At 36.8% G+C, this 13,828-nt stretch overlaps 1 protein-coding gene across 1 annotated transcript in view; it reads right to left on the bottom strand.

The window, feature by feature from the left end:
- Positions 1–1,364: 1,364 nt before the first annotated feature.
- The window catches only part of CDC14B (cell division cycle 14B), a 42,433-nt gene continuing 29,969 nt past the window's right edge, over positions 1,365–13,828 (bottom strand). Inside the window, exons 12-13 of the mRNA XM_030470555.1 lie at positions 9,422–9,538; positions 1,365–6,030 (exon numbers count right to left, since the gene is read on the bottom strand). Coding sequence (XP_030326415.1) covers positions 5,991–6,030; positions 9,422–9,538 — 157 coding nt within the window. The 3' untranslated portion in view covers positions 1,365–5,990. The remainder of the gene's footprint in view (positions 6,031–9,421; positions 9,539–13,828) is intronic.

Raw genomic sequence — 13,828 nt, 5'->3', positions numbered from 1 at the left:
TGACAAAAGGTAAAAATAGTAGCAACAAGGTATAGATTTATTATCTTCCGGCAAGAGGAAAAAACAAGTTGACCTACTATAATGCAGGAGTTCTGTGCTTGTTAGTGGTTTGTCGTATTTCTGTTACTTATGGATTCAATGCTATTTCCAGAGGTCTTCCTGGGTCTAGCAAAGGTTCTGGACCTTGGAAGCTACTGTGGGGAAACTAAAACCTAGTAAGCTTTTCAATGAAGCTTCTACTGAAGTGAAAGAAGGCCATAGGCTGGAAAAGGTCTGATCAGCAGGAGGAAGGGAAGGGAACCCAACAAAGAACATTAAATAATAATTCACGTAAGAGGAGAGATTATGTTAATATCAAAGAGATGGACAAAAGCACCTGGAAGCATGACACCAGGACAGATGTCACCTGTTGTGAGTATGTGTAGAGATTCAGTCCTAGGAGCATGATGTTTTGTGAAGAACAGTGAATGATGCGTCTCGTAATTGCAGAACTCAAACATGGGAAGAAAAACAAGTGGGTCTATAGAGAAACTGTGTGTAAAGGAGGGGTAATGAGGAGACCTTTCACTGAGTATAAAACTAAGGAACTGTCCTGACATCTTAACAGAATGGCATCAAAGCACTGATGGAAGCACGACCAAGCTCACAAGGGTGAGAACTGGTCTGCTTCCACATTTGCATGGTGTCTTATCTTCCTGCTATGGACAGCAATCACTTTGGAATTTTTTTTTTGTTTTGATAATAGCTGCTGCCAAGGGCAATCTCCCTCTGTGCTGTCAGGGCACAAGGAGTTAGGGATTTACCACTTTATCCTGTTTGTGGCATAGCTGGCGTAGTTGGAAGAGGTGGGGCTTGGAGGTACCAGTGACACACAAGTACTTTGCATCTGCTGCTGTGCTGGGCCGAGGGATGAAAACAGCTGCTTGGGCTGTCTGGTTTTGCTGGAGATGCTTTAGCAGCCTTGTGAACTGGAACAGAGTTTTATAGAGAGGACACAGACCAGGAGTGGAGCTGTTCAAGGGACAGACTTTCTAGATGCCTTCCCTCAGCCCTGTTGTCACAGTCCAACTGTTGGACCAGTTTCCTTGGAGATAACCCGTGGATGGAGGGTGTCATGCTTAGTATCAAATTTACTTACCTGAAGTTAATTGATGTCACATGGCATTTCTGGTTTATTACTGATGAAAAGTATACTGAAAACACAACACAAATGAAGGTTACACTTTGTAACATAGAGCAACTGTAATGCACAGTTCAATCACAATACCAGTGTTTCCCATTCTTGGTCCCTATGATACCCTTGACATCACCATGCAGGGTGTCCCCAGTCACTGGGAAGGAATGGGTTGATGCTAGCTCAAGCATGTTCCTCTCTTCAAAATTCTTTTGGCAGGTGTCTGGGGGTTATACTCTTTCATATTTGCTCTCCCTATTTAGTCTGGCCAGCTCAGGGAGACCTTCAGTCTTGATATACATTCACACCACCGGCTGATGCACTCAAATGTTGATAGCTGTTTATCTAAAACATAGGCAACCCTCCAATCCCCTCTGTGTTGAGATAAAATCACCTTCTTTGTGATACCTGTGTTTTGTCATACCCTACATCATTCCCCCATCTTCACAAGCACATCACCCTTGGCCATCTCCTCTCAGCCTTCCTGCCTTTTAAGGGCTAACTGGTCACTCACACCCAAGTGACACCAATCCCAAAAAACACTAATGCAAGAAAAAAGCAGATGTCTCTCCCTCAACAGTCTCTCAGTGAGTTAGGCTTAAAGCATGCAGTTTCTCTTTAACAACAACCTTGAGTATTTCTAAACAGCACATCCATTTTGCGGTAGCCTATTTTTTATCTCCTCCCACATACGCTATGTAGAAGCTGTAATGCAAAGGAGGCTAAAGAGAACCAAAACAAAGTTATTCAGAAATACTGTAAAGAGCTTACTCTTGCAGTGCACTTACTGATTTGTCAATAGATTTGACATGGACCACTGGTCAGTTGTTCTCTGTAGGATCTTTCAGTCCTTTGTCCTCCCCTGTCCAGTGCAGTACTCCTTAAATGGCTACTGACACCATAGGGCTTAACTGACATTACATGCATAAACCAATGTCTCCCCAGGCAAAATTCACTCCTCAGCAGGCAACTCATTTTTCAGGAAAAGGTGGTTTAAGCATTCATATAAGTTTAGAAGAGTTCACCTTTCAACAGGTGAATGCAGGTTTAAAATGTATCTTTGGAACAAGTGAAAGTTTACTTGCTTGTCAAACCGGCTCTGCCTGGTACCCGCAAGTTCTGTATTTTCTCATGTAGGTGAGGTAAGGGTGATCAGAAGCATTTGAGTTGGTCCCTATTTTTTGCTGTTGTGTTTGGATTTTCTTTTTAAAGACTAAACTAGACCACCATCAACTCTTACGCAAGAACAAGTGTTCCTGAAAGTTTAGTTTTTCCTTTTGAGAAGCCTTCACTTTCATGGTAAGTATCGAAGTACGATTCCTGTTTCCAAAAATGAGCACTCTGATTACAGAGGAAGGAAACAGATTAACTAGAACTCCATTTTTCTGTCTTACCCATATTTTTTACTGGGTAGCAGTATCCCAACAATTCAAGTACGATTACTATTGTTTTCCCAAGTGAGTCCCCTGAAATGTAGAGTCCGAAGTTTGAAATTAAACAAGTGTATCTTTTAAGGATTTGTGCTTTAATTAAAGGTTTTCAGGCAGCTGAGATTCTTGCATTATTTTTCAGAGCACATTTGAGTCAGTGTGGTACAGACGATGTTTTTGTGCTGAATTTTTTAGAATACTGGAAATAAAAATGAGAAAACAATTTCTTATTATGTTTAATTTTACACAATTCATGTTTACAATTCTCACTATTCAGTATTTCGTATAAAATCAATATGCAATATTTTCCCATGAGACACAAATGCATATTGAACTACTTAATATTACAAGATAATATGAAGCTTTATCTTAAAAATACTGTCAGCAAAATAAACTGTCAATCTAAGTTAAAAAAATATGATTAGAAATATACAATTTTAAAATAATCAGGATGAACAGATCAGGAATTTTAGATCTTGATAGTCTGTACATGAGTTTACGCAAGACAAACAGTCTGCAAACCATTACTATAAAAACTGCAGTGCAACAAACTGGTGAACATCACATTTTTCTTTTTTTTTCATTTTAATGCACGAGTCTCTACAAATTTTATTTTGCTTTAAATCAGCAGCACTTCCTCTATTGTCATACTGGGGCAAAAAGACAACGTATGGGTTAACATCCAAGTTAACATGCTGATGCTGTAATGGGAGCTAGCAATTTGACACAAGATATTACAGCTTTTGAATATGTTGCATACTTTTGAGTAAGAGATCAAAGAAGATTCCATCTGTCATATATCTGAAAGGGGGGAAAGAATTTCTAAGGGAAAACTTCTAATTGATGACTGCAGAAATAACTTCCTTCAGCTGCTCCATGGTGCAATGGTGATGCAGCTACCACCACACATTCCATTTTGGCACATACTACCCCATATAAGTCAAAAAAGATTGAGAAACCCTGCCCACCAACCCTCACCCATGCCCACTCTTCGTTCTTGCACTTAAGACAGCTTTGGTATGGTACAATAAAAATGCTAGACAAAATACTAAAAATTCAGAAGAACAAACTAAACAATACAATTAGATGGGACACAATGAGGTAATGAGTTAATTTTCCATTTAAGGCTGTTTGGAGAGTTCAAATGTAAAATGCCTTTGATATTTATATGTTTCTCACAAAGATACTGGGAGGTGGAAGGGGTATCTTGAAACATACTCATGCCAAACATGCAGTTTTGGTTTAGCTAGAGTTCCTGTTGTGTATGTTTGTGCACTTGTTTTATGCAAGCTTACTTCTGATAAGCCTGAAAGTGCTAATGGCTATGCTGGTTACTTTAAAAAAAGCAAATTCCAATTTGGAATTCATAAGGAGTGTGAAATAGACTGGTTATTTTTAGGTTAGAACAAAGATGGTAAAACAGGAAGCTCAGCTGAGAGAAGCATAAGGCCAAACACAATAAATATTACTTCTTGTATTGACTCTCATCCTCTCACATCACTAGTTACATCCCTTCTGCCTTCCAAGGTAAGAATTTCTGTCAAAAATAAACACAGGTTCATGTTTGCATAACATATCTACTACTGTAGTTACCTGTACTTCAGCTTTTGGGCAAACGGCTTAAAAAAAAGAAACAAGAAGAAAAATACAAATTTTAATCACTGTATCAGGGTGAATTCAGTCCCTCTCTTTTATGTGCTTTCACTTGAAAGAAAATGGTCGTGAGGGTTAAGAGTAAGAGGAAAACAAAATCTGAGCCTCAGTGGTCCTTTATTTTGCACCATATAAGCCTTTTCTGTTTTATCTGTATTTGCAGATTTTGACTATCCAAACTCACAGATAGTAAGTAAGCTTACATCTTGCTTCCTCTCCAACTCATGATGCTTTTGCCACAAAATGTTTTCAAGCCAGTGTGTGGTTATTCATATTGGAATTCAAAAATCACCAGCCTAACAGTTTAATTTTAATTTAAAAGGATGTAGATTTAAACTAGTCACCAAACTTGCCCACTTACATTCATAAAAAGAAAATTCTTCCCTGTGCAGAGGTAATCTGTATATTTAAAATCTTCCGTTATTCCACTGCTAACATTTCAGATGTCTCAATTTCTTCTGTTTTTTCTACTGTTAAGAGTCACTAAAGCAACACATAACTCTATCATATTTAAGGCTATGTGGTAACAGTCCTCGTCTGAGGGATATGCAGCTATAAACTTCAGCTTTGAGATTTCATAATGCGGAAAGTGATAGGGAAAAAATGCTGCCAGTGTTTGAAGACAGTCTTGTAGTGGATGAAATCGTCAGACAGCTCTCTCTAAAAATTACACTGCTTTTTAACAGAGAGAAGCTGTAGTTTTTAAAGTGTTAATTAGATGTTAAAAAACTATTCTCACCCCTGAGTTCCACTACCAATCTCAGCTGTACCGCAAGCCTATTTTCCCTTTTTAGTGTGCTGCACTCATTAAGTGTCTCAAAGCTAAAAAACAGTGACATCCACATGTCACTGTGCACTTGACATACAGATGTCAAGTGTACCAATAAAACCTGGGAAAAAATCTTACCTATTAGGTATGCTAATCTGAAGTTTCACCTAAAAGACTTGAAGATAGGGAAAGAAACAGTAATGACATTTCAATATGACGGCACTCCTTTAAATGGTAAATTGTTTTTCCCCCCCCTTGAAATCGTACCAGATTTAAAGCAATTGCAACTAGTTAAAAGTGCCATTGGTTGTGAACAACTAAATATCTATTACTATTAAAAACAAGTTAATCACAGTTAGTGTATTTAAAAATAAACAAACCACACAACCCTTGAAAATAAAGCACTCTTTGGTGGACAATAGTCACTTTGTGTACTCAGTACTGCGGCTTCATAAAAAACTTCATACAAAATAAGAAAGAACAGCCCATTAACACAGGAGAGTACCAATACTATAAGAAAAAAGCTATTGTGGTTGATTTTCAGACCCAAGTGGAGACTTGAGCCCAGTCTGAATGGACAACACAGATTTATATATTTAAAAGCTCCCACCATCTTTTAATTTCTGGTGGTCAGCAGCTAAGTGATTGCCATCACAATTTATACACATGCATCATACATACTAGCAAGCCCTCTTTATAATAGAGAGCTTAAGTATTTACACCTGAGTTTAAATGTACATAGATTTTGTTGGTTTTGTCTGAGAAGGTCTTAGCACATTAGGAACACGTCTACCACGCATGTTGACAGTTCATTTTATTCTACGAGTATGGAAGAGATTCTTCTGTTTCACTTTTGCTAAAAGATGGAGCCAAAGTAATCTTCCTTGAATTGCATTACATCCCCTTTAGTCATGTCCCCTTCATTCTTGAATATCCTCTTCAACACTGGTTGCTTATTTGAAATTTAACGCAATACTGTTCTAGCCCTTGGGATGGATTGGCTGCTGAAATAAAACATATTTAAGGAAAAAAGTTAAAAATGCACTTGATATGTATTTCAAGTGAACCCTTCCGGCAAGGTAAAATGAGCAAACAATACTTCAAAGAAAAGAAACGGAAGATAAAAGTCACTGCATTTAAGAACACAGCCGTATTGGTTGTAAAGAAAGCATGGACTGCTCTGATCATGGACAATATGAAGAAAGGCTCCATTCCATACAGAGAAGCAACAGAGGGTTCAAAGTACCATAATTTCATTAAGCGCATTTGCTGTAAAGCATTCCTTTTCCTTCTCTCTGAGATATCAGACTGCAGGAAAGGTAGAATAATAAAGAAACATCTATTTTTTTTTAAAGCTAGATTTAGATTATATATAGACAAGCTCTGAAAAGCTGCAGGTAGTTTTCAGTATCTGAACAAGGGTGCAGAAGGCTGCTTTACAATTCCCAGCAAAGCAAAAGCATATGAGAGTTTTTAAGCATATTCATCTTTGTTAATTTTTGTAATATACCTCTCTGGTTAACAGAAGTAAAGGAATCTATACAACACAGTTTTCATAAATTTTCCTCCATACTCTCAATTATTTTTTGACCTGCATTCCCTTAAGCACTTCTACCTACCAAAATTCTTTCACCGCTCAACATTTCATTTCTAATCAACAAATTACTATATACATAATCCTAATTCCATTATGTGTGGTAACACTGAAAAGACTGCTTCATTTGCGTCTTACTAAGATTCAGTTGGTTTGGATCTAATGTATGCACTTGCTAAAATATAGAAACGAACTTCTCAGTAACTGGCAAATTTACAGGGAAGACATCCTAACTGGAGAAACAAGGGCATCCACGGAATAAGACTGTGGATAATGCTCTACGAATGCAATTTCTTGCAGTTCAACAACAGTGTTATTTCAATCACAAGATATAAAGTATTATGTCCACTGGTCTTTCATAGATGACATGCAACATCTAGAGATGTTCCACGAAGAAATGCAATGAATTGAAATTCCATAAACTCTCTTTGCAAAGACAGAATAGAGTGTTTTAACTGTAAATTACTGTTTTGGCTGAAAAGTCATTCTGAAGGCATTCTATTATAGTGTCTCCAAGAGTCTGAAGGATGAAATGGCAAATGAATTACCCAGCTCTGCGGATTATACTGCATTAGGATGGGTTGCAAATGTGATTAATCTACAGTAAGAATTGACTAAAATGACCTAAAGCACCAACAAATGAGAATGTAAAAATACTGCTAGATGTTTCCACTGGAACTTAATCAAACGAGATAGATACTTAAAGAATAAGGGTACACAGTAATCTTGGAAGTTCAGAGAAGGCAACAAGGTCTTGACAGATGTCTTTGTCAAAGGCATCATCTTAATTTTGTAATAATAATTCTCCTCCTCTACCCTGCAATCCACTTGATCTGTAACAGGTCAACCAATTTGAGCACGATGAGATAATGCAAACTGCACAGACTTCAAGAAGTTAAACTTAAAAGAGATGAAAAAACAAATGGATGCTTAAAGGAAAAAAAAAACCCCAAAAAACAAACCAAACCAAACCAAACAAAAAAAAAAAAAGTGAGGTTTTGTCAAATACTACAGGAAAAATAAAGAGACACCTAAAAGGTTAACAACAAGGTACTGCTTTTGAAGTCCATAAAATCATACAATCATACTGAAACACCCTTTAAGAGACCAGTACTCAGTTAGTCCTCTCAGATGACAAGACAATTAGGAACTCCAGAACTGACATATAGCTATTTAGGACAAAATTGATTATAGGATCCAAGCATCAAGTGACTGAAATTCTTTGACCTCAGAAGTCAGAAGAAAAGAAACAGTATATGGAATGAAGTATTTGGGGTAGAAGTTTTAGAAAATCCACTAAAATATGAAGTAGTTCATGAAGTTTGAGATCAACCTAATCCTTGGTCCTCAGTAATAAATCTGGCAATATACCTAAATGATTTCTTTCAAAATAACTGAAAGCTTCTATGATGAACTCTATTTTAGGAACGTTGTTTCCTCCTACGGACAGGTATTCTCATCTCACACAACACAAAGACCAACTGGAGGTGTGTTTTCAAGGAACTGAAGATCTCTGTTCAAGTACACGTGTGCATGTACATAGCTACCAAGCGCTGCAAGGAACTTAAAACTGAGAGAGACATGAAGAAGAAAAATAGCAGGCAGAATCCCATCAATTCTGTTTGGACCAAAACTGATGTGGTGAAAATGATGCAAAATGGAGGAAAAATCCAACCAACCAAACAGGAAAACCTGAGAAATACTTCAGATTTTTAGTAAAACATGCATTTCAGGAAAAAGAGATTATTTTTAACACATTGTTATACGAATCTAAATGTAATTAATCCAGACACTGCTAAAAATTCTCTGACTAGAATTTACTGCAGTCTACTATTAATGACTATTTCCTTTGTCTAATAGAGTGACTTTTTCGTAATATTAGTTACATTCAAGATAACAGGATGACGAAGGAGCAAGAAAAGCTCTGTGAGGAAAAAGCTGCAGAAGAACTTGGAATTTCCAGCACTATTTACAAATCAAGCTATGTAACTACTTTTTTTAATGTTCTTTGCCATATTTTACTCTTCCCAACAAATTAAGTCTCTTCAGCAGCTGACAAGGCATTCAAAAGGTTTTCACTAAAAGTATAGGACAAATTCTGGTCATTCGTAACCACTGGAAATTGCATAGAAATTTTAAGCTACATTCTCCAGCTCATCTTTGATCCTGGAGAACTGCGATAGAGAGACATGAACACAGGCACTCACAAAGAAACATAGTAGTAGTGTGTCCATCTGCTTCTCGGCCAAAAGGCACTTTCAGTCTTGCATAAATCCACCTGAATTTAAAATTTCACTGAACAGGTTCAGTTCAGATTATCAGCTATACTCTCAGTACAAAATCTCATGCACTGTACACATGCATTTTATACATTGCACCTCTCCAGTACTACTGCATTTCAGTTGTCCATCAAATTCCTCTTAATTTTGACTTCATATACTGACTAATAATTGACTGAATGCTGTGAACAACCTTTCTACCTCTTACTCTAGGCAGAGGTTTGGTAAAAAAAGTTTCGCTTGTTTGTTTTGTTACCAAAATCCCTCACCTTCAGTAATTCTGACTTGTGTTATGAATTACAATATAATATTCTTGAAGTTGAAAGACTGAGCAACATAAACAATAACTTAAGATTTAACGTTAAGATATTCTCAGTACATGACATAAACCACAGAATTCCTCATTTCCCGTTGCTGGAAGGAGTTGAACTGTGGCAAAAGCTCCTGTCAACAACGGATATGCCAGCTCAAAGTATTTGCCTAGACAACAGTTACTAGATCTGTAAAGACGGTAACTCTCACCTTTTTAAATTGTTTTTTCTTGCAGTAGACCTGGTAGTTCTTTTAGTAATGTCTGTACTGTCAGAAATGCTAGGTTCAGAGGTTCTACTTTTCTGAACACTGGACTGCAGAATTACTCTGTAAAGAGTAGGAAAAGAGAAAGATTATATCACCTCCACGTTTCTAGGAAAACACTTGAAAAGAGGACATTACAATTGCAGCGGAGCTAACAAGTACCAGATGGCTTTTCACAAATCATACTGAAAAATGAACTGTTCTGCCTGAAACACATCCTTCTCTTTATAACATCCTTCTTGTAATTATGGTAATGCAAGTTGGTTTAATGGGAGCATAGCAGTTTGTTGGCTGTTGTTGTTTTTTTTCTTTCAAGTAATGCATTAAGTTAATGGTTTTGAATTTCCTGGTTTTCAGAAGACAAAAAAAAAAAAAAAAAGAAAAAAAGGCGAAGAAATTGTACTTTAAATTACTGCAACAAAGCAACAACAAAACAAGATAAAATCTTAAGTATGCAACAAAAACAAGCATTATTTTCCAGACTGATACTACAAGAAATTCAGAAAAAACCCCAAGTAAATCAATTTGTGAAGATTAAAGTCTAAATCTCCTGCAATTAACCATAAGCTAGTACCTTCAAATACAGTAGGCTAGGAAAATCATTGCATATACTGGCATTCTGCTCTTGCAGGGAATTACTACATCATACTCAAAACTCAGCTTTACATGCTGGTTGTGCTCAACCATGTCTCTGGAAGACTCCAAAGCAATATATTGACTATTTCTTAAACAGGCAGATAAATCTTAGTGTTGCTTTACATCAGTAAGAAAAGAATTCCAGATTGTGAAATGCAAGCAACTATTTTTAGTCACTAGCCAACTGGGGGTTTGTAGGGAAATCTTGTCTTCTCTATTTCTGAACAGCTGTAGTGAAATTATGATACTATGGAGACAAAAAGTGACAACTGGCCAATGCAGCCCACAGATATCTATTTAGTGGATCATTTTGTATGTCTACTTCCTAGCCATCCATCTGTGCAAGATACCAACTATAAAACTATGTATAATTTTAGAGATTCAGAGCCAAGAGTAACTTGGCTATTACTGTTTTTTCCCCTGATGTTATTAGACTCTAATTTTCAGTGGCTTCACTGAGTCCATCTGTGTCAGCAGATTATATTAGATTGGAAATAAAAACCTTCATTAAGTTGTATAAACTGCAGTCTGGTTGCTTAATACTCTGAAGAAATTGTTTTCAAAGAATCCCAGATGTTAACATAAAACTTAACTTCTGGAGCAAAGGTGGATAGGCACACATCAGAGGAAATATGAGAGTTTTCATACTTGTGTAACATTTTCATCAAAAACAGAAATGGAAAAAAACCCGAAACCCTCTGCTTTCATTTTTTATATGGGGTTGATACAGAAGAAAAATATGCATTTGGAGATGATACAATTTCATCTAAAATAAATTCCTTACAGCAGTAAAATTGACCAGAAACTTTATTTACCACGTACTTCTAGATTCTTTAGCAAATAGATGACTACTGAGCCATGAAGTTCAAGTATTTTAAATTTCTATTTCAACAAGTCTCTCTTGTATTTCAGCCATGCAAAATCTTGTCACTTGCTTTGCAAAAGTCCAAACCAGTCTTCTCTTCCTCCAAGATAAGACACGAGACTGTAATGGCAAGTTGCAAAGCAAATTCTACTGTAAACACAACACATTTGAAGTTGGAGGAATCAGTTATTTGAGAAGCTGGAAACAAACCCCAAATACCTTCAACATGGTATCATGCTTCTGTAGACAACACAAATTCTCCCAACAATATCTGTTCTCCTTGCATGCCCAATGTGAAAAGGCTCAAAACGTGAAAGTTCACTTTATAATTTCTACTGTGCTTGTAAACCAGTTCTAGCAAGTTCTAATATCAAGACTTAAAATTCTCTTTTCAGTGCCACAGTTGTCATAAAACACGAACAAATTTGGGCTACTGCATTTTCAACTAACCTTTAAAAATTACACCAGTTTTATTTGTGCCACTAGCTACTTTCAGGATGGAACAGAAAGGTACAAAGCTGGCTTAACCCCATAACATTTAGTCTCTGAAATATAAGCATGACCAAATATTGGCGCATGCTGGTTTATAAGTGCTCATTCAGACAAAAATATGGAAAAATCATGTTTTCTCCTTAAATATATACATGCAGTGTCTCACTGCATAAAATGCATGTAATGTACGTGTAAAGAAAGCAAAAGGTATTGGAATCAGATCTAATGGTTCTAATCTTTCTCTCTTTCCAGGCATCAGAAGTTTAGAAAACTGGTCAATATACATGGCTTAAACCCATATACTTCACTAATATGAAAAGAAACATTATTAAGTGTTAAGATACCATCTTACACAAACACTTTATATTCATTTTTTCAACGTATCATAGGGAAGCCTCTACTTCCCACAGAATTTCATTTTATCTGTTCCAAACAAAGAAAGGATACTGTAAATGGGAACATGACTTACAAAAATAGTCACATATATAATTGCACTGCAAGACCAACCACAACATCATCTTAAATTGTTGTATTTACAAAATGACAGGAAGAGAAGTAGCTGGCTTATGGGATCAGCTCAGAGCCAGCTGTGAGCATGATAGAACCTTTAATATCATCTGCTCTTCAGTCAGTATGCCATTTTTCTATCTCCCCAATACATGACTTCACATGGCTACCGAAAAGTAAAGATTAATTGAAATCCCTGTGAACAAAACATTCCTGAATGATCAAATATACATTTTAAATCAGACTAAAACTGTAGCCTTCCAAGGCTGATAGCATGTCAAGGAAAATGGATGACGTCCCATTTACATCATCATCTGTCATGGTGTTACAAATAAACACCTAGAGCTGTCTTTGGGCCTGATAACTGTCAGCTTAGGAGATGTTAACTGCTATCAGAGCTTTTGTTAGAATGCTACTGCATATGTTTAAGGTAAGAGAAGAAACTACCTTTAATGTATGGAATTTTGATTTAACACAATGAGACCAGCAGACTCACTTGATAGCAGGTTTGATAGATTTTTAAATGGACATGAGACAAAGCCACAGTAGAGGAAAATCTCCCAAAATCTTAGCACCAAAAAAAATCCCAAGCTACATTAGACAAAGGTAAGATCCTCAGGACACTTGCCTTACTGCTTTGTAACTGTTCATGTTAAAGATCATATCATGCTGTACATGATAATGATCAACTTCCAGAAACACCAGCAGAAAGTGTATCTAACGTACACAAAGGTTTTCTAACAACTCAGTGATTTTTTTATTTTTTTTTTTTTTTTAAAAAGCAGAACATTTCCCGAACACAGACTACAGGATGCTGTAATAGCCACACTACTAAATATATATAAGAATTTTTTCATCTCCAATTAACCTGTAATGGAAACATTACTTGGTAGTTCTGAACCTAATATACTCACCAAACACCAGACTAGTTTACACACTACTTATTTATTCAAGTTAACACATTGGCAAATCAAAACCTACTTAAATGGAACAGTGTTTGGGTCAGTAGCACCATCTTTTAAATACTTCACAACTTTTTTCACTATCTAACTCAGAGCGGGGTGGGGAGACAGGTACACCACCAGGACACAAAAGCCCAAAACCCCACAAGCCGAGACAAAATCCACAAAACTTGAAATGCCAGCAAGGTAATACATCTTGGAGAGAAATCAACCCACACAGCAAGCTTTTTTAAAAGGAAAATTACTACAGTATCCCACGGAGGGATGAAGGAAGGAAAGGTTACACAGGAGCATGTGTTCTCTGTCCTGCAACAGACATTTTATTCTTGCCAAGACTACCTGTTTTATGAGGTCTGTCAAATGCAATATTGCTTTCTCCTTCATCACCTCATGATTTTTAGGAAAATAGGCCTGAAACCTCTACCACTCTTCCAAGTCATCAACACGCAACAAGTGACTGATACTCTTTGTTCTACAGGGCTCCAGCTACCAGGACTGCCAGGCCAGCCCAAGTTGATACATGATCCTGTTTGATAAATTCTCTTAAAACACAAGGGACACTGGCTGCATAACGGAGAGAACATCAGTCTAGCTTTTAAGAAAAGCTTAAGCATTTTCTGTTCTCGGACATAAACCAACATTGTGTGATTGTCACTCCTGGATATGAGGCAGCAGCACCAGTAACCCAATTGCTTGCATCATGACACATATACCAACATCAATCAATCTTTTCTCTTTCCCTGTAGCAAGGGAGTTTTTAGACAGAACACAGAAAACGTAACAGAAAGAAAGGATGACAGTTGAGTGGAATTCATCTTACAGTACAGGAAAACAAAGGGCAGATGTTTTAATTTTTTTAACCCATGTTTTAAGACTAGCTTTTAGCTGGAG

This window comes from Strigops habroptila, chromosome Z (assembly GCF_004027225.2).
Source record: "Strigops habroptila isolate Jane chromosome Z, bStrHab1.2.pri, whole genome shotgun sequence".
NCBI classification, from domain to species: Eukaryota; Metazoa; Chordata; class Aves; order Psittaciformes; family Psittacidae; genus Strigops; species Strigops habroptila.
The sequence above is the reverse complement of the archived record's forward strand: the minus strand, read 5'-3'. Positions and strand labels throughout refer to the sequence as shown.